The sequence below is a fragment of the Lutra lutra genome, chromosome 11, assembly GCF_902655055.1.
Source record: "Lutra lutra chromosome 11, mLutLut1.2, whole genome shotgun sequence".
NCBI lineage: Eukaryota > Metazoa > Chordata > Mammalia > Carnivora > Mustelidae > Lutra > Lutra lutra.
This window is the reverse complement of record NC_062288.1, coordinates 28,734,666-28,758,159: the sequence shown is the minus strand read 5'-3', so window position 1 is coordinate 28,758,159 and position 23,494 is coordinate 28,734,666. Positions and strand designations below refer to the sequence as shown.

Genomic DNA, 23,494 nt, shown 5'->3' with positions numbered 1-23,494 from the left:
TAAAATTGCTGGCTGATTTCTCTTTTCAAATACTTTTAAAAGCATAAATGTATTGTGGAGATATTAGCATTTCCATAAATCAGAATGGGAAGAAAGCTGTAGTGTCAATCATGTAATTTTGATGAAATTATTCTGAAATGGTATGAGGCAAAGGAAACCTGATCTCGTTGCTGGGGTGGCAAACAGCCCACCACTGTTAGATAGCTCAAGTGCCACATCCTGCATCTTGTTAAATGTAACTCAATCCAGTCTATTTCAGCAGAAGGGTCTTTATTTTCATCCTGGCACTCCAGTCTTAAAGTAGACTAAAGCTTAAGTTTGTTTAAAGCTACAACATGATTATTCCTATAAAATAATTAGTGACATTTGAACCACTTTCTGATAGACTCGATTTAGTGGGAGACTAAGTGGTTTTCCACATGTATTGAATCACGTTTGAAAACGCTGCTAACTACATTGGAAGCACAGCATTTTTGACGGAGTCCAATGGTGTGGATTTTTAAAATTCAGTGTAGGTTTATAGAACACGATTCTTTCTTTAAAACCTGCTTCACCTATCCCACTGCTTATGGCCAATGCCTCTAGAAAGTTTTGCCATGGACTGATACTTAACGTGAAAATAGAAACTGTAATTCTATTCAGATCGTCGCGATTGTATTTTCATACTTCGCTATGTTTTAACTTCTGGCAGTTATTAAGAAAAAAAAATAAGTATGAAGATGTACTTATTTTGTAAATTAAGATATCCATAATTTATTTCTGAATCTAAATGCTATTTGGTGGGTATCTGTCTGTAGACCTGAGAAATTCTTCAAAGATCGCTGTGTAGTGTTAATCATTGCCACGTCTTTGCCTATGTATTTTAACTGATAATGCAGGTAAAAGGGAAATGTTCCTGTTGAAACTATTATAGTAAAACATTCCATTAGGATGGAAAATTAACTTATTTACCAGCCAATCAAGATTCCCTGGTGTTCTGAAAACAGCATGAAAGAAAACTCTTCAACAGTGAAAATACTAAAGAGTGCCGTTGACCTATGAAAGGTAATGACTTAAAATATAAATAGTAGCAGGAAATATTCCCATAATAGTTATACAGGTGTTTCACCTGATGACCTAAACTTCTCTGCTTCCCAAAGTTAAGTATGACACTTATCTGGGAAAATAATTTGCCCTGAAACATAAATATTCACTAACTAGGAAGCTTGCAACTCAGGTTATTAAAACTCACTTGCATGTCGAGGATTTAGTCCCGGTAATGGGTCCTCTTCTATTTTAAGGCTTCATTTACCATAAAAGATACAATTCTTTCTGTATTGTGCAAACTGTGAAAGGTGGAAGATCTCAAATAAACATCTGGCCAATGAGTCACCAACAATTTGTTCAGAGGTGAAATGCTGTTCCCCTTCAGTCTGCAGCTGCCTACAGTTGCCAGGCTGATTAGTAAAGGCGACCTCATGCTTGTTAGTCCAAGTCATGGTTTCTTACTACTGCTTTCTCTACTCTTTGTATCCTAATTTAGATATCTTATTCTCCGTGGTCAAACCTGCTGCACTTGATATGTAAATTTGGTGCTTAAAACCTAACATGCAATACTTACAGGACAGTTAAATAATAATGCAATATTTACAGGACCCTAAAATTAATGACAGCCTAGCTCCTCCATTCTGCTTTTTCATGTAACATTTGTAGTGCCCACTGCAGGGATTCTGAAGGGGTCGTCTTTTCTTTCTCCAAGAGGGCATTTTAGAATCACTGTTTCCTTTCTCAGCAATATTTGACATGATGTCCTGGTTCCTCCTCATTTTCAATTCTGGTGCCCAGAGGTTGAGCCAAACTCTGTGACCGCAGAGGCTTGCTCCCTTGGGTGTGGATGCAGAAACTTGGCCTAGGAACCGCAACTTCCTGGATGTGCTTGTATTGGGCAATGCCAAGTGCGATATCTGATTTGATCTTAACGTGCTTTGGGAAGAGGGGGATGATCAACTTCATTTCTAGACAAAGAAACTAAAATTTCACTGGTATTGCTACAAGTTGTGGTCTTGTGCCTTAAGCCCACATATCCTGTCTCATATAATACATGCATTTTCACAGTCGTGGTGGCTTTCTTTCTGGGAGTTTTATAACCACCATTCTTAATTTTTAAAATGAAAAAAAAAAAAAGAGAGAAAGAGAATTTATTGCTGCCATTTGGAAATACAATACATTTGGAAACCTGTTAGAATGCTCATTTCAATTAGCAACTATATCAGCAACATACTATCATCATTTGAAGGCTAAGGAAATCTGAAGAGAGGTCTTTAATCTGAGAAGAACTACATAGCTGAATAATAATAATAATAACAAAACAATGAAAGAATGACACCTCCTATGCTATTCTCTTTCATGGGCTGTACTATCATTACATTGGCAGCATTTTTTTTTTACATTAACAGCATTTTAAATGAGCAAATTAGAACTCTCTGTAATGCTATTGTCTACACACTCATACACGCTTAATATCAGAGCATGGGAAACTAGTGCAATTATATCTGCAAATAAATTATTTCTACCAAACTATTAAAGTTGTGAGATTTCTGGGCCACAATATTTTCACTATCTAGGATATTTTCCCTCTTACACTTTAATTAATTAGTTAATTAATCGATCCATTAATTAATAGGTTAAATCTTACTCTGTGCTGAGTGCTATGCTGAGCACTGAAAATAAAATTTTAAAAGTTTCTGTTCCTTTTTGACATTAGAGTGTACTAAAGAAACTTAAAAAGTAGTAAGAGCTATAATAGTTCGATGCGCACAATATCATAGACTCACAGAGGAGACAGCTCCCAGAATACTCCTAAAACATTGTGAAAAATTATGCAAGTCCTTTTCTTTTCTTTCTTTCTTTTTTTAAGATCTTATATCCTGAGTTCCTAATGCAAAATCCCGATATAGGCAGATTAACTTTAGGGGAATACAATAGCCTGTAATCGTAAGTAATCCAACAAAATATATAGATAATCTGTCATCAGCTAGGGTCTTCTGCAATAACAGAGAAGATAGGATATGAGAAATGAAAACAGATACAGGATTTGATGAAAAGAAAATAGTAGTCTACCTTTGAAACTAATAGCACACTATATATTAATTAATTGAATTTAAATTAAAAAATAAAAACTAAAAGAAATTTTTAAAATTAAAAAATAAATAAAATAAAGAAAGAAAATAGCAGTAGAGCTATATTTTAAATGAATGAATACATAAATAAATCCCTCCAGGCCAAAGGAGCCTTAGAAAGCTTTGCAGACAGTTTTTATGCTTTCAGATAGAAAGTTACCAAAAAATAAAAGATAAACTGGTGCTCCTCACAGGGAGTACAAACCACTGTTCTCAGAAAAGTTGGAATTTGTTTTGCAAGTCACAATGTTTGACATCTACGTGATTCTCAAAAATTTTGTTGAATGAATGGGTAAATATGAAATAAATACTGCAAGAAATATGGTAAGTAAAATGTTTTCGAAGGTGACTGGATTTGAGAGTCTAGTTACAATCGCATCTCTGGAACCTTGTGAGGTTTGCCAGGTTCCACACAGTGGCAAACACCTACAAACTCCTGTTGACAGCCCAAGAAATAGATCAGCATGTTGAGCTTGATTCACTCAAATCTGGTTTTCTTATTTCTCTAAACATTTTTATTTTGGCTTAACAGAATCGAAATAGGTTTACAACATCATGAAATCTGTAATAATTAATATGTCAAAATGAGACAACCAAACACCAAACCATCTGATGCTATCAAAACCAAAAAATCAAATCCCATTTCTACAAAGTTACACCATGAGAAATGCACTCACTTGTTAAAAGCTGTAAGTTCAAAAAAATTCATATTATTATTTTTATGCCTCAAATGGAGTTTTATAAAATTCACTCTATTAATATTGGGGGGAGGGTCTTTGCCTAAATTACTAAAGCCATGGATCAACTTTTAAAAAGCAAGTATGGGAATCATCACATTATCATTTAAATCCTCAAGTCAAACCATTTTCAACTTGGATCTGTAATTTAAGAAGAGGCAAGGTTGGGCGTATTGGATATTATTTCTCCTCTCATTGATACAGCAGGAATGAGAAAATGAATTTATGTTGATTGATTTTCAAAGCGATTTATTGTATGGGTAGGCCCTGAGGAAAAATGGGGAAGATCTGAATTTTCTTCCTAAATCATTTAATAATAATATTAATAATAAATTGTTAGCTAATAAACAGGACACTTCCTGATCTTTCCCATAAGGTGACAGCTGCTCCTATAGCCAACACAGTGAAATGACACCTGGCATATCATTCTAACCCCACTCCCATGCCACAAAGGAGAAAATGGAGGTGCATGGACTGGACCAAAATGATACTTAACACTTGAGAGAGCAGAGGAAAGGGAAGAACATAACTGAAGTCTTTTCTTCCTGACTCTTGCAATTTGGAGAAATCTGTGCCCTTGAAAACCAGAATACACTGCAGATTTTGAGTCACCATCCACCAAGCAGTTGGTTTTGCCATTATAATAAACCCTTTTAAAGAACTTTAATTCTAGGTTTCAGCATTTCTGTTCTCCATCGTTATCAGTTGTGAACTCTTTAAAAACATTAAAAGAAGTAAAGGGGAAAAGGCTGTTCCTAGAATATCGAGATTTTAGAAAACTTTACATCTGAGGTGAAACAGTCTTTTCAGTGGGTAACAAAAGGAAACTATATGAATCTGCTTTGCCTGAGTCAGATGTAAAGTAATCCTTGAAACATCCCTACAGAGTTTCTTCATCTTGTTTATTTAACACAAATCTGCTTATTTATTTATTCAGTGAGAAGGTGTGTGATATGCCTTTCCTGAAAGCCAAATAATTAATAACTTCATATTCTGAAACACTCAACAGCCAACCTGCTCATTTCATTTGTATTCCACAGACGCCTCATTTTTTCCTCCTCACTGCCTGGCCTGTACTGATCAGTATTAACAATGGGATTTTTGTCTCACTTGAAAACTTTCCTGTTCCATTTGAGTTGAGGTGGAGACACTCTCACTTAAAAAAAAAAAAAAAGCGGGGGGGGGGGGGGGGAAGCAGGTATTTTGCTATTTTCATTGTTTTGTTATTTCAATATGCTAATATTCAGGGACACTGCATTCACTTATCAGATAATCTGATAAAGAAGCTGTAAGTGATGACAAGCTCCTTAAGTAGATGGAAAAGAAAAACTCCCATGTTTAAAACATTTTAAAATGTTGGAAAATACGATCGATTTAGAACATCAAAGAAAGACTGGAAAAATAATCATTCATGTTTCTAATAACTGGATTTTAGCCACTTCTGGCAGCTCTGATACTAACCATAAACACAATGTTAATTCATCCTTTTTTGTCACTCTTTTCCATCCCCCATTCAAATTTGGTAACCCAATGTAACTCACCTACTCAGCCCCAGGAATTAGATTCTCAAAGAGAAGCTACCACCTCACCTTACCATTCATAAACTTCCTCTATAATTCCTGATACCCTTTCTGGTCTAAACGCTTCTTGAAATATGCAGCCACAAGTAATCTAACTGCCCAGTTTCTGGTCTCCTGCATTGATCTAACATTTGTCACTTCAATTTATTTGAAAAATAAGGAGCCTTTTAAGTCTCTATTTGTGTTAAAGTATCATGAACATTGATGTCACAAGAGAAAACACAAAACAGTTTTTTTGTTGTTGTTGTTATTGTTGTTTTTCCCAAGCTGTTACAAAATTATTCCAGGGGAAGGATGAGCTTATTTTCCTGAAATCTCCATTGGGGGTGGGGAGTGTAGAGGTAGGGGGTTGGGGGGTGGGGAAGAGGAGTTAAAGAACAAGGGAAGAGTTAATGCTTCCCTAGAGAGTGAATTGCCTTTGCTTTTTACCAATTCCTCCTCTCAACTCATGCTTTCACATGTTGCTTATACTAAAAGCATTCACAAGGGTCAGATTCTGAAAAGTTTAACTTAATTTCTTAAATATTGCTTTTAACCTGCCACCCCCAGCTTCCAGTGACTACTACAAGTTCTGAAATCTATCATTTTTGGCTAGAACAAATAATGCATCAACTATTTAGTTTGCCCAATTAATAAGATGTCTTCTGATCTTCTAAAGAATGTTTTCACCCACGCAATTCTTTTTTAGAAAAAGAAAAGGTTTCAAATTCCCTGTACCAGAAAAACCCTCATTAAAAATGAATTTCCAACATGAGATGTCAGACCAAGGACAAATGTTAGACTATGACATTTGCTATAATTCTGTTGATCACAGGCCTTTCTCATATAGCAGTAAAGCATCCCTTGAAGAAAGAAAAAAAAGTAAGAAATAGCAGATGTTAGATAGAAACTAATATCAGGGGTTTTCTCTTTTGCCTTTTTTTTTTTTTTTTTTTTTTTTTTTACATGACTCAGGTGAATAACACCTTGGAGAGGGTACCAAAAATTTGTCTGTTTTTAGTATCGGTTTCCTTCTTGGTGTTGCTTCTTAAAGGGAACTGGCTAACCAGCTCATGTCTAAAATTCTGAACTCAGTTATTTTTCTTAAAGAGGTCATCTCCTTCTGTCAGAGACACACACTTTGGGAGCAGTACTCTAACCAAGCACAATAAAACAGGTGGAATGAGATTACAGGGAGAGGTAAGCGTGTTTATCAAAGCGTACCATTGGGCGCCTGGATGGCTCAGTGGGTTAAGCCGCTGCCTTCGGCTCAGGTCATGATCTCAGGGTCCTGGGATCGAGTCCCACATCGGGTTCTCTGCTCAGCGGAGATCCTGCTTCCCTCTTTCTCACTCTGCCTCCCTCTCCATCTACTTGTGATCTCTCTCTGTCAAATAAATAAATAAAATCTTAAAAAAAAAAAAAACAAAGCGTACCATAACTTCAGGTATATTTAATCTACTAAAGTTTTAAATACATCTAAGTTATATTTCTCCTTATATTCTTTTATGCACAAATATAGGAAGAGTTTTCTCTTACCCAGTAAGATCTATAGGGTATCTATAACCTGAGGAAGTGCTTGGAATACCATCTCCCAGGTTAGAACAATCATTTCTGCTCTTTAATGACAGTGTTGGTTGCCATCCTAATTTGTTTTATGTAAATAAAATACAGAGAGTGGGCATTTAAAAAAATACCACATTGGTTTTATCCAATACATGCAGAGGTCAAAAATACATTTTTGGAGGAAGGCTTTAATATGTATCTTCTGTGACCATACAGGTCTTTGGGGGAAAAACAAAACTTAACCAACCTGTTGAGAAGTTGGAAGTGTTGTTTCTCTAGAAAATCAAGCACACCACCCAGAAAACTGTCACTCTCACTCAAAAGTCTTTGTAATCCATCTCACTATGGATTAGGGCGAGGTTAAAAACTTGATTTATGTGACAGCAAGGTATACAACAGCATGATCATCATAGTAAGCACCTGCTCAAATTTGACTCTGTAGGAAGAGCTGATCACATCTGAAAACTTGAAATTTACAAAGATATTAGGGATTCAACTGCAAGTCAAGTTAATTATAGCACATGACATAGACTGTGAGTTAGAGAATCATTGAACATAGACTACTTTGAAAAAAAAATAATAATATTTTTCCTTTATGCCTTAAATAAAATTTAATGTTAAAAGGTCAGTATATTATTTCTGACTTTTAAGGAATAGTAAATGATGCACTAACATCAACGGCTAAGGTGACAAATAGGGCAGGCTTGCTCATGCTGGAGCTTAGGCCACAGACCATCAGAGCAGGGAGTGATGTTCTTTAGGGGGTGAGTCAAAATTTTCCATTTCACACACACAGCCAGATTTTGAAAAGTTCTGATAAACACCCACACAGATCCAACCCTACCTTGTTCCTACCTCAGCTGAGAAGTGTGTTTAACCTTCATTATTCCTTACGTGTTTGGAAGTATAAGAAAAAAGTTGAAAACAACTTGAACCCTGACGAAAGTCAAAGACTTCCATAGAGGTAGAAATATAGGTTGCAAATACTTTTGTATTTTTTCAGGCATGTGGTTTTACTTTTTCTTTTTCTTTTTTTTTAAATTACACTTAAAATACCTATGGCATGGCTACACTTTTCTATTATTTTATAATTTAATCAGTCGAACACAGTTATGCTTACCCAAAGAATTTACTGTTTTCATACTTCTTAAATTAAAAGCCCACAGATAAGGATATGTGAAGGTGAATTTATTAAGCTTTCAAAAATTTGAAAAGACACAAAGATCATAAAAAATTTGGAGGGTAAGAAAAATATCAAATACAGATAAGTATATGAAAGTGTTTTTTTTTTTTTCAATTATGTATGTGTTTCTAAACATGGGGTGTCTGTGCTACCAAATTCCAGACTTCAACATTAATTTAAATTACTTGTTTTACAAAATTAAATAACTCTGTCCTGATTTTGTGGTTCAAAATCCAGATTGAATGTCTTTCCTCCCCATGGAGTCAATTCTGATCCTCTTTTATCTGAATTTTACCTACAACCTTTTTTCATTTTTCCTGGAACACATCAAAATGTTTCAGAATTAGACATTACTCAAGTGAAATGGATCCATTTCTAAATTTGCTTATTCTGCTCACTTTTGACAAATATAAACTTGTTCCCCTACCTAGTACCAAGAGCTAGAGAAAAAATAAATATTTAAAGACATTTAATATATATATTAATGAAAATGGTGCAACTATTTAAATTATTCAAACTGATTATATGTGATATTTCAAAAGGATAATTCATTAGTCCAGTCCTCTAAATAATCCCAAGTAACATGAATTCCTCTGTAGAATAAATGTCTATAGAGAGTAATCCATGGAAGACAGACAAGCCTCTTGTCGTTTGTAGCCTTAATCCATTGCCCAGAGCGTGAAAAGTGCTCAGGATAACATGTGTGGGAATCAGTAAGATCAACATTATTTTTGGATTTTATTTTCTTAACAATACTGACTGATCAATAGGCTTGCGGAAACTGACAAATACAATACGGTCAGTTTGATGAATCAATCTAGTGAAGTAGAGAGAATCCCCCCACCCCTTCCCCCATTCTCCCTCCTTTAAATCCTCTTCATCCTCTTCCTCCTCCTCCTCCACCCACCCAGACACTCACACACACACACACACACACACACACGCACGCACACACGCACGCACGCACGCACGATGAGACAGACAAAGATAGAGAGACAGAGACAGTGACAGAGAGACAGAGACAGTGACGGAGAGACAGACAGAAGGAGGGAGTGGAGGGAGATAGTTTTTCCCTATTGGTCTGTAGACATCAAGTCGTGAGGTCACGAAAGCTGTAGTGACAGATGCTTAGATCTTTTTTCGTAAGATTACTAAGTAAGCCACTTTCAGTAAGTGTTTACATTTGTAATTGGGAGACTCACCCTCTTCTTTCAGTTGAGAAATTCCCACACTATTGAAGTAGGGGTCTCTCTTCTGTATTTCAATTGTGTGTGTTGTATGGGGGGCGGGTAGGGCAGAGAGAGTTGAGGAGTAAAGAGGGGAAAGTTCTGTCCTATTAACTTCTATATCTCCCCAACCCCCCAAATCCTATAAGAATATCAGCTTTGGAGAAAAATAGGAGAGAAATGGAAACACCTCAGACACAATGTCTATTTAGGAGAGAACTGAGAGTGTCTGTGTGACTCTCTGAACACACACACTTGTGTGCACAAAAAATTTAGTAACCCTTCGCCGGCTCATGGAGACACAGAGATATCCTCTTTACGTTGGTCCTTGACACTCAGCAGGGACTTTTGTGAACTTTGTCATCTTCCTCTGCCCTTTAACCAAAACTAGGGAAGTGGCTTTAATTAATGAGATGTGATGCATTACAAATGTTAGCCAGAGCATTCCAGAAGCTGAAAAACCGTAGATGTTTTTAAATTCTGAGTATCCCTTTGAGTTGTAATTTATAATTCTCAGTGGACCTATATTTGTCTTGAATGATTGTTGAAATGGGCTTTACTAGGAATTTCTTCACTGAAATTGCAGTGGGGCGGGGGAAGGGGGTAGTTGAGCCAAGGGGGTTTGTTGGGAAGGGGGAATGATCTCTAACAAGGCTTTAAAACCTTCAGTGGCTAAAGTTATAGTGGTGAAAAAGATATACATATAGACATATATGAATATATGTGTGTATCTATATGTATATATATATATATATATACACATACATATACACATATAACACACTAGTTCGAAGGAATTATACCATGAGTATCAGTTGTAAATTAGGTAGGTAGCAGATTTCAGATTTTTTTAATCAAAATTGCACCTAAAAATGGCTATAAAACAACGCGTGCCTTGGGAAGTAAATTTATAGCTACATGCCTTTCACAGGCACGCTGGAGGGTTCTGCTCCCGGCTCTAATCTCTAGGAGATGTTTTTTGCATGTGTTGTGTGACAGGAGGGAAGGGGAGTGGGTTGAGCTCGCCCGTTCTCCCATTGTCAGCCAGTCTAGTGAGTGTTGGGAAAACCTGTCTGTGGGATCTCGTGTCATCTCTCCCTACATGTGTACAGGAAAAGTCCGCGCTGCTCACGGTTCCTCTCTCTCTCTCTCTCTCCCCCTCTCTCTCTTTCTTTCTCTCTCTCTTTCTCTGTTTCCCTTTCATTCTGCTTCCCCGGAGCCGAATGAAGCAGAGAGCAGGATTAGAGTCCGCCACCGGCTATCAGAAGAGCCTAGATAAAAGGAACTGCTTCTTAAGCACCACTGCCGCAGCCCTTGTTAATTTTTTTTTTTTTTTCTTTCCACACAACAGTTGTGCCTCATTATCTGGTGCCTGGCTCGATTTTTTTTTTTTTTTTTTTTTTTTTTTTTTTGGAGGGTTTGAAGTTTCTGGGCTTCAGTGACTATTACAGAAGAAGAGGTGTTAGTGTTGCCGTGAGGTCTTGATTGTCTGCATTTATGAATGAAACTGACCTAAATCACCTGTTACCTCCAGTTTCCAGATTGTTTGAACTTCTCTGGCCGCACAATACAGGAGGGAAGGCTGAAGCAGCCTAGGGACCTACAGCGTCTGCAGCATGGGCTGGTTCGCTAGGATTGTCTCTCTTTTCTGGGGAGTGTTACTTACAGCGAGAGCAAACTATCAAAATGGGAAGAACAACGTGCCAAGGCTGAAATTATCCTACAAAGGTAAATCTTTATTTTTCTTTTATTTTGGCTAGCTTTGTAATGCCTCCTGCCCGCCCCCCCCCCCCAACAACCTTTTCATTCCTTGAACTCCCTCCCAACCCAAACCATAAAACCTTGAGTTTAACCTGGGAAACCTATGAGATTGTGTATATCTTTCTGAGATGATTTAAACACTTTTTTCTAAAAGCATGTCTCCTGTTTGATATACGACAATTTAAATGCAAACAAAGAACATTTAATCACATTTGCAGAGAAGAGCTGAATGCCTGGTAAATGCTGAGCTGTATATGTGATCATATGTTCTGTTAATTTTTCTGACTCTACTTCTATGAAAATATCTTTTAAAAAATCGCTATTGCAAAAAATAGTCTCTTTGTAGATGTGAGTGCCTCACCTGTAGTAATTGTTATGACAAATTGTATTTTCTTAGTTTTAGGCACTAAATGGTTAATCGTCATCATGAATATTCAGTTTGTTCAAATCTGACAATCAGATGCTTAACATAAGCAGTAGATCATGGTTTGCCAAGAGAATATAAACTGGAGGGAACAGACTAGTTTTTCCACAGTGTGTTATGATTGTACAAAAGACTGTGTATTTGGCTAATTGGTGTAAAGCTAAAGCCTTTGAAATATAATGTTATTTAATTCCATATGTACTTCAGTGAGAATTGAAGAGACATTACTTTCTGGTTGTACAGCTAGTTGTGTGAACTTCTTTTCAAAAAGAGTGTAAATTTAAGAAAGAAAAAAGCTTTATCACATGGTTGCTGGTACTTTATTTGGTTACAATTTAATGCCTATGCTTGGTTTTTAATGAGGACTTTAAAGAAAATATTTGTTCTGTATTTGTTTAGATAGATTTTATAGATATGTATATCAAATAATGCTAACATAGATTGAAAATTACATATATATAAAACTTTTAATGAAAGAGAATGTTTATGTAACCGAGATATTAGGAAAATGGAGCTGGAGATTAAAATGTTTCAACTCAAGTACTTTTACTCCCTAAGGTGTTGCTTTCTTATGATTCTCAGATTTCGGGAATTGGGGGTGGGTCAGGAGGAAGCTTCAGTTATATTCTGTTTTTAGCCTATAATGTGAAAGAAAATCCTTGAATCTGTCTGTAGAGATGTCTGTCTACTGCACACTGCTTTTATGCCAGAAACATATTCTTTAATTTTCACATGATGGGGAACATCTCTTTCTGAATGCTGTAGTGTGAATGAGGACCACCAATAGGAAAGAGAGATGTAATTTTCACACTTTGGATTAGAAAATTCAACACCTATTAAATGTGTTTATTTGGAATTAATACTTGCTAGATTGAATACCTTGGGTTGAAAGATACATTTATTTTTCCTATAATAGTTTCCTATGATGAAAGTGAGAATGGATTGAAAACATCAACAAACAGAATTGCAGTTGTATTTATCGTGCAAGATTTTAAAAAATTATACAGCCCCTATTACATATTTAATTAAATCTCTATCTCTAGTAACTGCCTTTAAATTATTTTTAGAGTACATGATATTAGGGCATCTGTATTTTCCTCAGTTTTTGCTTTCCATCTTCATTCTTGGAGAGGATGCCATCAAATAATACTTAGGTTGATGGTCGATTTTATCCAAGTTTATATGCCTTATGAGTAAGTTTCACATGCAACTTTACTTCTTGAAGATGCCAATGGCTCTATGTTATAATTTTAGAGTAACAGATTTGAAGCATGAAACACACTTTTAAAAATCTACTAGATTTGGAGATACTTGTTTAAATCCTAAATAAATTGTAAAATAAACAAGAATTGAGAGTTATATTTATTTTGCAAGAATTTTATTTCCATGGTAATAGATTACTCTCCATTGTAGAAGAGGTGCCATTCCTTTCCATACACTAAACAGATAGCATTCAATTGGAATACTACTTTGATATGTGTACAGGCTTTAAACTTGTATACATTGACAATGTGTATCTATTGGACACTGTCTTTATAAACTCTTTTTTTTTTTTTAAGCAAAAACTGCCCCTCATGTACATAACAATTCTATTGAAATACCTAGGGCTTGGCTCTTTGGTAAAATAAACTGTGAAATGAACAAGAAGAAGAAGAAGAAAAGGAATGGCCCAAGCAATTTTTCTTCTGTCATTTTATTGGTCTGTCATTACCTTTTTGTCTCTACATGTTTTGCCAAAGCAAATGCCTGGTAGCCAATTGTCAGTACTTTGTTTCTAAACTATAATAGAGATTTTTTTTTTTTTAGCTACTTCTTTTTCCTCCTTAATTAGATGTCAAACACGGTTAAAACCTTCACTGCTTGGCCCTTAAAAATATTCCAGCATGATTCACGAAGAGTTAAATCCCTGCCAACCCTAATTTCCCATGGTCACTTGTTTTCAAAGATCCACCATTAACTCTCTCGTTGCTCAGGTTGCTAAGATGAAGTTAACAGGCAATCACTGTGCTTACTTTCTACTTGTCATCTTGCCTAGTAGGAAACGAAAGAGATTTGATATGTTAAATGAGAAAGAAAAAGAAGGAGGGAGTCTTTGTAGTGTATATACATTTATACCTAATAAGGTACCTCTTTACTTTCTAGGAAAAAGGGATTGAATAGATGTGTTCAGGACCATCTGGAGAAGTGATAATATTAGAAAAATGGGGTATGCCGGCTTTTCCTCTGAACCAATCTGATTTAGAATCCTTGTGGGGGAAGCAAATGTGAGAACTCTGTAAATCTCAGCAGTCACATACAAATTATCCTCAAGAAACATCCACTCAGAGATACTTTTGCTTTCCTTAAATATATATAGTATAGCTAAATGTTAAAATGTTTCTCTTTAAAACTGATGCATAACTGTTTATTTCTTCTACAAAACTAGTCAAATTTCACTTTTCTCATGAAAAACCAGACTATCATATAATCTTCCTTTTGGAATGTGTAGTACAATGAAGACTTCAGAAAAGCCTATGGAAATCACAAGGAAATAAATTAGGTTTGGGGTTTTAAACAAATGACAAATGTTCCATCACTCAGTGTGATGAGCTTTTCCAGGACACTGTGTGCTTCAGTTTTAGTAGAAATCAAAGACACATGCAAGTCGGAATGTGATGGTGATCATGTGAATCCAAAGGTTAAGTTGATGCCTTTAACTTTACTTTCATAGGGAGGACTTAGTAAATAGCACCTAAGTGATTGTTTTAAAGGCCTTCTTTTCATACTTTGCAAAGCTTTTCTACCCCCCCACACCGAGACTTAGAATTATTACAATGAGACTATCAGTTAAATCAAAAGTCTCACACATATCTTTCTGATAATAGAAGATAGTGTTTAACTAAAAATTATGAAGTAACATTTACAAAAGCTTTTTTTCATTACTCAGAACATTATGATCACTTCAGATTTCATTAATATGAATAATGGTTTACTAATTAAACTTGGTGACTTTTCAGAGATTTTTCTTTACTTCTACCAAAGCATACAGATACATGCATACAAACATATATATGTGTATATACATGAGTATGAGTATATTTGAATGACCAAACTTCATGTTAATGTCTTATAGCTGAGAAAAAGTAATATTGGCAACCTACAGGTTGTGAAATTTATGAATTCTTTGCGACAAAATTATTACTGTTTTACAGTGATTTTCATATCTTAAATTATGTATTTATTTATTTATTTTAGAATGGGTGTGATCTTTTGGGTCCCATGAAAAGTCCTCATGGATATCTCAAGCATTCCCATGATTGTACAATATGGAATATGTCTTATACTGATAATCTCCTCACAGCTAAAAAGAAAAGTTTCTATGAGAGGTAGAGGAATATATATATATTCATACACAGCCACACAGAGCAAAGAAGTTATAAATTCATTGCAATATCTATAATATATTTTCTCCTATAGTCACTTCTATATTTGACATCAGGTCTCTGACTTGCTGATTCTCATTTAACATGGTCTTTTCTTCTCAAATTCTGTTAACTTTAAAAATCATGTTTTGATTCTGAAATCTTCAATTTAAACACACTGAAAACCAGAAATTTTTATTCACCTACTTAATAAATATATTCTGGCAAAATAATGCAAAATAAAATAAAACAAGATGCTAAGTCACACATCTTGTGATCCAATCCTGGTCAGATCAAATGCAGGCTAGTGAAAGTCTCCACTTTGTGGCTTCTCTGATTAAAACTGCTGACCAGATTGGCCTTTGAAATAATAATTTATACAGTGTAGACTTTAGCAAGCAGGAAAATAACTGAGACCACAAAACCATGCCATTTAAAATTCTAACCCACCAAGTTTTGATAATGATATTCAGTCATTACTAGTTTAAAGAAAACTGAATACTCAAGAGATAATTTTTCCAGTTCTAACTTTATGTTGTTATTTATCTTCATATAAATGATTTCTAGGTTTCCACAGCTGACAGGGATATAAAATACATGAATACTTAGGCCACTAAATAGATGTATAGATCTCTGAAAACTAATTTCTCTTTGTTTTCTTACTTTCCATTATCACATATAAATCAAACAACAAAATTAACAAAAATGTTATGATTTTTGCTGAATGACATTTAAATTCTGTATTCAAACATTAATGCAAATGAAAGATCTTTAAAGAATAAATTTAATTAAAATTAATTAATATGATCGCATATGTTCCTTGTAAGGAAATAAAAGTAAACTTCCGGTTGCGGTGCATAATCTATTTATGCTTAGTGTGAATGTATAATTGTACTTCAGATATGTACTTTAAAAAGGAACTTTTAAAGTTATCATGAACTTAAATCAGCAATAAGAAATTTTGTGGCTTACCTTCTCATCCCAATTTTTCTTATTTAAGCTTCAGTGACATACCTACAGGTCCCAGTTAAAAGGTCGAAATTGCACACCTTTACATGTTTTGGAGAATTTTGTATCTAAAGTCAGGACTACGCTAAATAGAATTTGTACCTCAGTTGTTTTAAAACCTTCCAGAGACACCAGTACTGAATTTTTTTAATCAGTCATTATCTAATAGCATGCATTTTCAAAGTCATGATATTATATCATGGAAAGTTACATATTAATTGATTAAGACATTGCACTCATCCAACCTTTATGAAAAAAAAAAAAAAATCTATGATGAAAGGATTCATTAGTGCAAAGTTATTGGTAAAATCTCCAAAACTCATGACAACATCTAAGTTTAGTGCGTGCAGTGAAAGCTTATTTTAAAAAGACCAGCAGCTGTAAACATAAATTAGAACAAGTGTGAGTCTAGGGATAGATCTTACCCCTCATGACTTCTAAGGTGCTATTTAAAGGAATTATCATGATTTGCAGTTCTAGGCTTCCACTAATAGGTGGCACTAGCAATTTGTGACAGCTCTTTCATTAGTTTGGAAATGGGCAGGCTGCTGGGATAAATATACACAGAGTAATGTGTGGAGGCCAAGTTTGGAAAAACTGGCAGAACAGTCAGGAGATGTAACATGCCCAGTGCAGAAGCATTAGTTAAAATGCAGTTTGCTAAAGATTTTGATGTGCTCTGTACGTACATTTATTGGTACATTTGGACCCTGGGAAAGGAAATGGTTATAAATAAATAAGTAAATGGATGGTTGGATTTTTTTTTACTTATATAGGACTTTACAAGTGAAATTGATCTGTAAAATGTAAAACAAAATAGTGGGTAAAATAGTAGTACCAAACAATCAGAATATGGAAGGACAGCTTCATGTGTCTTTATGTATATTAAATATTTATATACATTCATATAAATATACATACATACATATATATACACACACATCTTTTTTTTTAGTCTGAATCATAAAATGTTCTTAACAGAAATGACGCAGCCTGCCTGTGGCACATTATTGCCATCATAATCGTGGAGTAGCTAATTGAGACAGTAGGATATTTAGTAAATCACATAAGGTATATTTTTAAAAGTGACTCCTTGTGATTTGTTTTAAATTATTATCATAATTAAACATAGGGAAGAATCAATAAATTGTATCTGCCACATATAAGTCCGAATGTCTCCAGTTACTATCTCCTTCTATTGCCAAGACATAAACATCAGTATAAATAGGAATTCACACACTATTTCGAAACAGTAACAAAGCTGGACTCTGTCAAACCCAGGATAAGAAAATATACAATTTACACACACTCAAATTAGGGAATGAAGATAAGCAAAAATAAAATGCTGTTGATAAATATGAAGAATAATTGAATCTTAGTATTTTCTACAAGTTTAGGGTAAAACTTAAAGAGACCACAAATTTAGAGAATCTTGTCGTCTCCTAAATGAGTCGTTAAACCTGTGCTTCCAGGTTTCCTTTGCTTGGAGAGAGAGATATGACATGGGAAACAATGTTGACCAAATCTCACATAACTCACTCTGTTGCCGAAATCATAAACATGTCTTTTGATAAAATATAGCATCACCCACTTGAGTCTTCATCAGCGAACTAAATGGAGCTTAGTACTATTGAATATGTCAAATGACTTCTTTGGTTTGTAAAATTACTTAAAAGGATCATCTCTGTAGTGCCAGACAGTGAGGTTGTCAAGGCCAGGTCTATTATTTCTTGTCATTAGACTCTCAATGGCTAGAACCCGCAACTTGAGTGATTCTGGGCTTCATTTGACACACCTTGTTTTTTAAATGCAAAATGCCTCTGTGTAAGTGAGTACAGTAAGAATGCACGTGTGCAATAAATCAATTCATTGCTTGTGAATTGTACATTGTAATGTAGGGGAAGTAAGCTTAGGGCTAGACACTAGGGGAGGAAGCTCTCCGCTGAGGCACTTAGAAGTGCACAAAGGGTCTGGGAGCAGTGTGTTCTCCACAAACAGTACCTCCTCAGAACCAAGCTTGTTTCCTGACTGAATCACAAAGTGTCTGGCTATCTTTACCTGCCTGCAAGTAAGACATGGAGAATATATAGCAATACTTACATCTTGGGAGATCCTAGGAACCAGGTTGATGAGTTGTGTCATGTCTTTGGAGGAACACCCTGATTTTTTTTCCCCATTATTGTGTCTTGATACACATAGCCAGAAAAGAAAGTGAGGGAGTCTATTCTAAGACCAGAGAGTGGCTAAAGATAAAATGTCTCATTGTCCGTTTCATGGTATCAAAACATTTGTGTAGAACAGATCAACTCTACCAAACAAACTTGAAAGTACAATCATTTTTTAAAAAATTGAAATTGACTATATTTCATTGTTCCTGCTTTTGAGAGAATCCTGGTTTTGCTCTCTGACAGCTTGCTAAGATGTCTTCCTTGCTTCCTCTTATCTTTGAGTCGACTGATTTTTTTTTTTTAGTCCACGTATAGGTCTAGAATTGATGTCTAGAATATACATTAATTTATGTGCTTGGTGTTAAATCCTTATAAAATATGTCAGTCTTGTGACAAAGCAGAAATAGCCACAGGAAAGAACAAGAAATAGCCACAGGAAAGGACAACTACTAAGAGTACTATGTATACAAATCAGAGCCTATTAAGTGACATTAAAAAGTAATTAAGATCTCATCCCAGCCCTTAAGTAATATATGTGGGGAAAGCCAAAACAAGGTTGTTTATAAGTGAGATCAAATTGAAACTAGACAAGTACTTGGGAATTTTCATCATGTGTGTTAGAAATTTTAGTTTATCTTCAAATTTGAAATTTCAAGGGAATAAACTTGGCTCTGCTGTGACCATCCTTTAAAAGAACCTAGATTTTCATCAGCTATGCAAATTTCAATTATTTATATATTCCATTATTGTAATTAATACATAGTTTTTATTTGTATCCTGTTTGTAAAATGCACACAGACATACACAAACACATATGGCATGTGACAATTTCTTCATGAACAAATAGATTCTTGGGTACAGTGAATCTGGTAGAACTTCTGAGGAAGGCTGTATCACATCTCCCTAAAAATGTCAGTGGACTTTTTAAAAATAGGATGCGAAGAAGGTGGACCTCAATAGAGAAGAATGTGAGAAGGCAGAAGTAGAGAAAGTGGTAATTACCAGTATCTAAAACTATTTCTTTGTGGCTTGTTTTTCCTTTCAGGAAGACAATATATTTTTACATAGCTTACAAAATAGTATAGTTATGTAATTTTTCCGCATTCAAATGTGATACAGAAACAAATCTGTCCTTTACCAAGGGAACTTAAAGCTGCAGCATATCAGGCTTGGAACATCATGGAGTTAATATGCAGTTGTCTAGGTTTGACTGAAAATGAGATCAAAGGGGGGACAAGTGGTAGCATATCTGTAAGGACTTTTCCACAGTGGTCACAATCCTTCTCTCCTTTGGGATTTGTCTGTAAAGCACATTGAACAGGCTTTTTTCAAACCAATGGAAGAAAGAAAGGAAAGTTGAGCTCAGTTATCCAGTGTAGAAAACACTGTTAAGTATAGCTCCTTGAGCTTATAAAATATACTGGATTAGAATGAAGTTTTCTTCCTGTTTTCCTAGCTATTTCCAATGGTTTTCTGCTTTATTATTTCCTTAATCGATCCGCCAACAATTTGTGAAAAAAGAAGTTGCTATTTTTATAAATACTTGTTTTTTAATTTGAAGGTACCCATGTCACTTATATGATGAGTATCAGGTATTAAAATGTTCCTTTAACTGTGTATTTCTGTTATGTACCATGTTTAATTGTAAAATTATATACCGCATACTTTTTAATTTGCTTAGCCATCCATTATCATTCTGGATGTTTCTCTGGTTCACTTAGGAAAACATTGGTTTCAACAAACAGCTTAGCAGTATTTTGGCACATTTCATAATGTATTAGGAAAAGTTGTTGGTTCCTGGTCACTTGTGGAAATTTGATTGTAGTAGTGTAACTATACTTGTAGAACTATATATAAATGAAGAACTACATAAATCAATGTGCTTATATGCAGTACTTGTGAGTGTATATTCAAAACAAATACAAGAAAAGTTACATTCAAGTCATTATTTTTCCAAACAACATTATGTTTAATTGTGGATTGTGGAAAGTGGAATGCTGAGAAATAGTGAAGATATCAGGTCCTTTGCTTTATATCAGGTCTTGGGTAGTTCAGGATTGGCTATGACCTTCTGCCCTTTAATGTTGGATCTTCCCAGAACATTTTCCACCATACAAAGCTGCTGGGTAATGGAGTTTTCTGTCTTCATTAAGGCCTCCCTACTCGAGGAAGCCGCCAACATGCCTCTTTCAGTGGCCCTTCCATTGAGCCTTCCCAGCATGTTGGCTCCTTAGTGTCTTGCTTCCACCTAGAATGCACACAGTGATCATACTGTCAAGTCCTTCCTCCTCCAGAGTTCAGGGTGTGAGCAGGACAAAGATTCCCCCCATACAATACCCTTCCATCTCTCCAGATTTAAAATATGTCATCTTTTTTTCACTGATTCTGGCTGCCTTCCTCCCTCATCCTCCATCCCCATCTTTGCCCTAGAAATAGTCTTCATCCACTACCTTCTTGTCTTTTCCAAATAAATCTTATTTAAGCCTCTCCTTTTGAAAGAAAATCCTGTTAAGTCCCCCCTGGGAATATGGAAACATTTCTAGGCCTCAAAAATTAAAAGCCCTTATGTCTCTCTTGGGAAGAGGTTTAGAACTTCTTATTTTTATCAGATGGCTCTCCAGAAGAGCAAACAAAATGACAATTTCTTAATTAGGTAATCTTGCTGCTTTAAATTTTCAGTCAGTTACCCCTTCTACATCCATGTACCTAATGATCTAAACTAGACATTGTGTCTGATACAGAGGGTACGTCCCATAATTTTAGTCCAACTGCCTCAGCTTTATACATATAAAATAAGCTGATCAAAGGACAAAATAACCTCCTTGACCCTTGAAATGTAGAAATGTTGCCCAAATGATGACCCAGAAGCAGAAAGCACACCCAACCAGAAATTCTTTACCCAGGGAGCTTCTCCCCATCTGCCCAAGCCCCTGCCTGCTTTCCCAAACACTACGAACTCTGGGCAGGGGCTGAGCCAGCTGGGGTCCTTGGCATTTATCTCTTCCTCGTGTCAAAGGTTACAGAATATCTACATCTGGATCTCTCATGGGGAACTCCAGCTCAACTTGTTCAAAACTGCGACCACTGACTTTTCTTCATATGTGTTTGTCCTCCTTATTCCCAGTTTCAGAGAATGTTGTCATTTTGTCCCAGCTGTCCAGACCAGAAGCATCTTTGTCTATTCTCTCGCTGGCTCACCCCATGTCTAATTAGATGTCTGGTGGATTCTACCTCTTGCGTCACTCAAATCTGTCCGTTCTCTCTTCCACGTTAAGTCAGATCCTTATCATCACTTGCCCTACTATGGCAACAGCCACCTTTAATTACTGTCTCTTCTTTCCATCACTACTGGCTACAATTCTTTTTGAAATTCAAATATAATTATGTCTTTCCTTTGTTTTAAGATTTTACTGATTAAAGTCCAAACTCTTAACTTGACCTAAAAGAATGATTAATTTAAAGGAGTCTAGGGCATAGAGGGAACTAATTGGAGGTCTTGGAGTTGTTCACATATGAGGAAATTAATCCCTGTGTAAGGATCATGATAATGAAAATGAGAGAGGAAGGCAGAAGATGAGCTGTATTGAATGTAAAGAAACATTAGATTTGGTATATGACTGTGTGTGAGGAGGATCTGGAGAATTCAAGGGCGGTAAGTTTTAAATTTCTGCAGGTAGGAGTGTGATACAGCAATTGGTAGTAACTGGAAAGTGAAACTCTCCGCATTGTAGCCTGAACCATGCAACCACCTGGTACCAACTTCTCAGTGTCACAATTGTGAACTTTCCTTCCTGGGAGCCCATCTTGCCAGACTTCGTTGTTCACTGATGCTCTTCTTGCCAATAAACATTGACTTGAGTATCTCCTTTCATAAGGCTTTTGAAAAGGCAGAGAAGTATAAAAAGTATATGGCAACTATCCTGAAGAAATTTAACAACTTGGAACGGGAGATTATTGGCCAGATTATTGGCCAGATTATTGGCTTTTGAACATCAACTTCTTTATCTGTTTTCTTGTTGTTGTTGTTGCTGTTTTTTAATATTTTATTTTTTTAAAATAATCTCTGCTTCCAACGTGGGACTCAAACTTACAAACCCAAGACCAAGAATCACATGCTCTACCAACTGAGCCAGCCAGGCATTTTCTATTCTCAGTCAAGTACAGAGTCTTACACATGATAGTGCCTTATTAAATTCATGAAGGAATAAGTGAGGAGGTGACATAAAATCATCCCAGGTGAGAGGACTAAGGAGCAGAGATGAGACCACATATCAAATAGATCTGAGTATAAGACATAGCCTATTATAGAAAGTGAAATATGGGAGAGAAAGTAATTTATAACGGCAGAGGTAGTTTAAATATGGATGACTGGTAGAAATTTTTGAAGAAGATTATAAAATGCAAATTCCAGATTTGAACAGTAGGTGATGAAACCTTTTAAAGTTTGTAAATGAGTGGTATGTGCAAAGCAATGCTTTAGGAATCCAGAAACCTGGTAGCTGGCCTTCAGTTCTGAGTTAATGAGGCATTAGCTGAGACGCTGAAGCAAGATTCTAAAACAAATGGCTACAGTACAGATTGGACCTCATATAGTGACCTTGTTCTCCTGGGGTACAGAGACTCCATATGTAGGCAGGTAGCTCTGCCTTATCTACATGGAGCAATACATTTTCACACGTCCAGACAAATGGAAGTTATTTCTAAGAAAAACTGCTAATATTCATGCTTTCATGTAAAATGTTAAAGTCCAACAATCTAGTATCATTTAGGATACAGCCATCCACTTAAAATGTTCTATTACCTATTAATTCCTTCCAGTTCTCTTAGATTCATGGCAGAGCACACATTTAGGACTTCCGATGAGGTATTGTGCACACAGCTTCCTCTGTCACAATGTCACTCTTTGGGCAAAGCAAGATAAAACAAGATATCGAGGATGGCCCTTTTGTTTTCAGGTTACGATATTATGGGGGCTCATCCTTCTTTAATAGATTTTTTTTTTCTCCTGGACTGGTGTACAGGGATTCACTCCTTTGCACTTGATTCTTACTAGAGAGAATGGGAAGCTGTGCTCAAACAAAGGAACTACTCCTAAGACTCCAGTTCCCTGGTAGGCTCTCACACATTGGCCCCGAGCCACGGAGTTTCTTGCTTTCACTGCGTGTTCTTCGTGTTCAATAGAGTCTCAGCCTGCTTTTGCTTCCCGAGGTGCCTATTCAGAACAGAATTAAGGTTCCCTTGGCACATTCTAACAGAGCACACATCCTCTCTCTATCATTCAGCCTTCTAATCCAGACAGCTTC

The 23,494-nt window shown here is 35.8% G+C and overlaps 1 protein-coding gene across 6 annotated transcripts in view; it reads left to right on the top strand.

Moving 5' to 3' along the window:
* The window catches only part of SEMA3A (semaphorin 3A), a 469,586-nt gene that overhangs the window by 243,629 nt on the left and 202,463 nt on the right, over positions 1–23,494 (top strand). For 4 of the 6 annotated variants that reach the window (XM_047695665.1, XM_047695666.1, XM_047695667.1 and 1 more), the window contains one exon: positions 10,964–11,157. In XM_047695665.1, coding sequence (XP_047551621.1) covers positions 11,046–11,157 — 112 coding nt within the window. In that variant the 5' untranslated portion in view covers positions 10,964–11,045. The other 2 variants (XM_047695668.1, XM_047695664.1) reach the window with 2 other exon arrangements.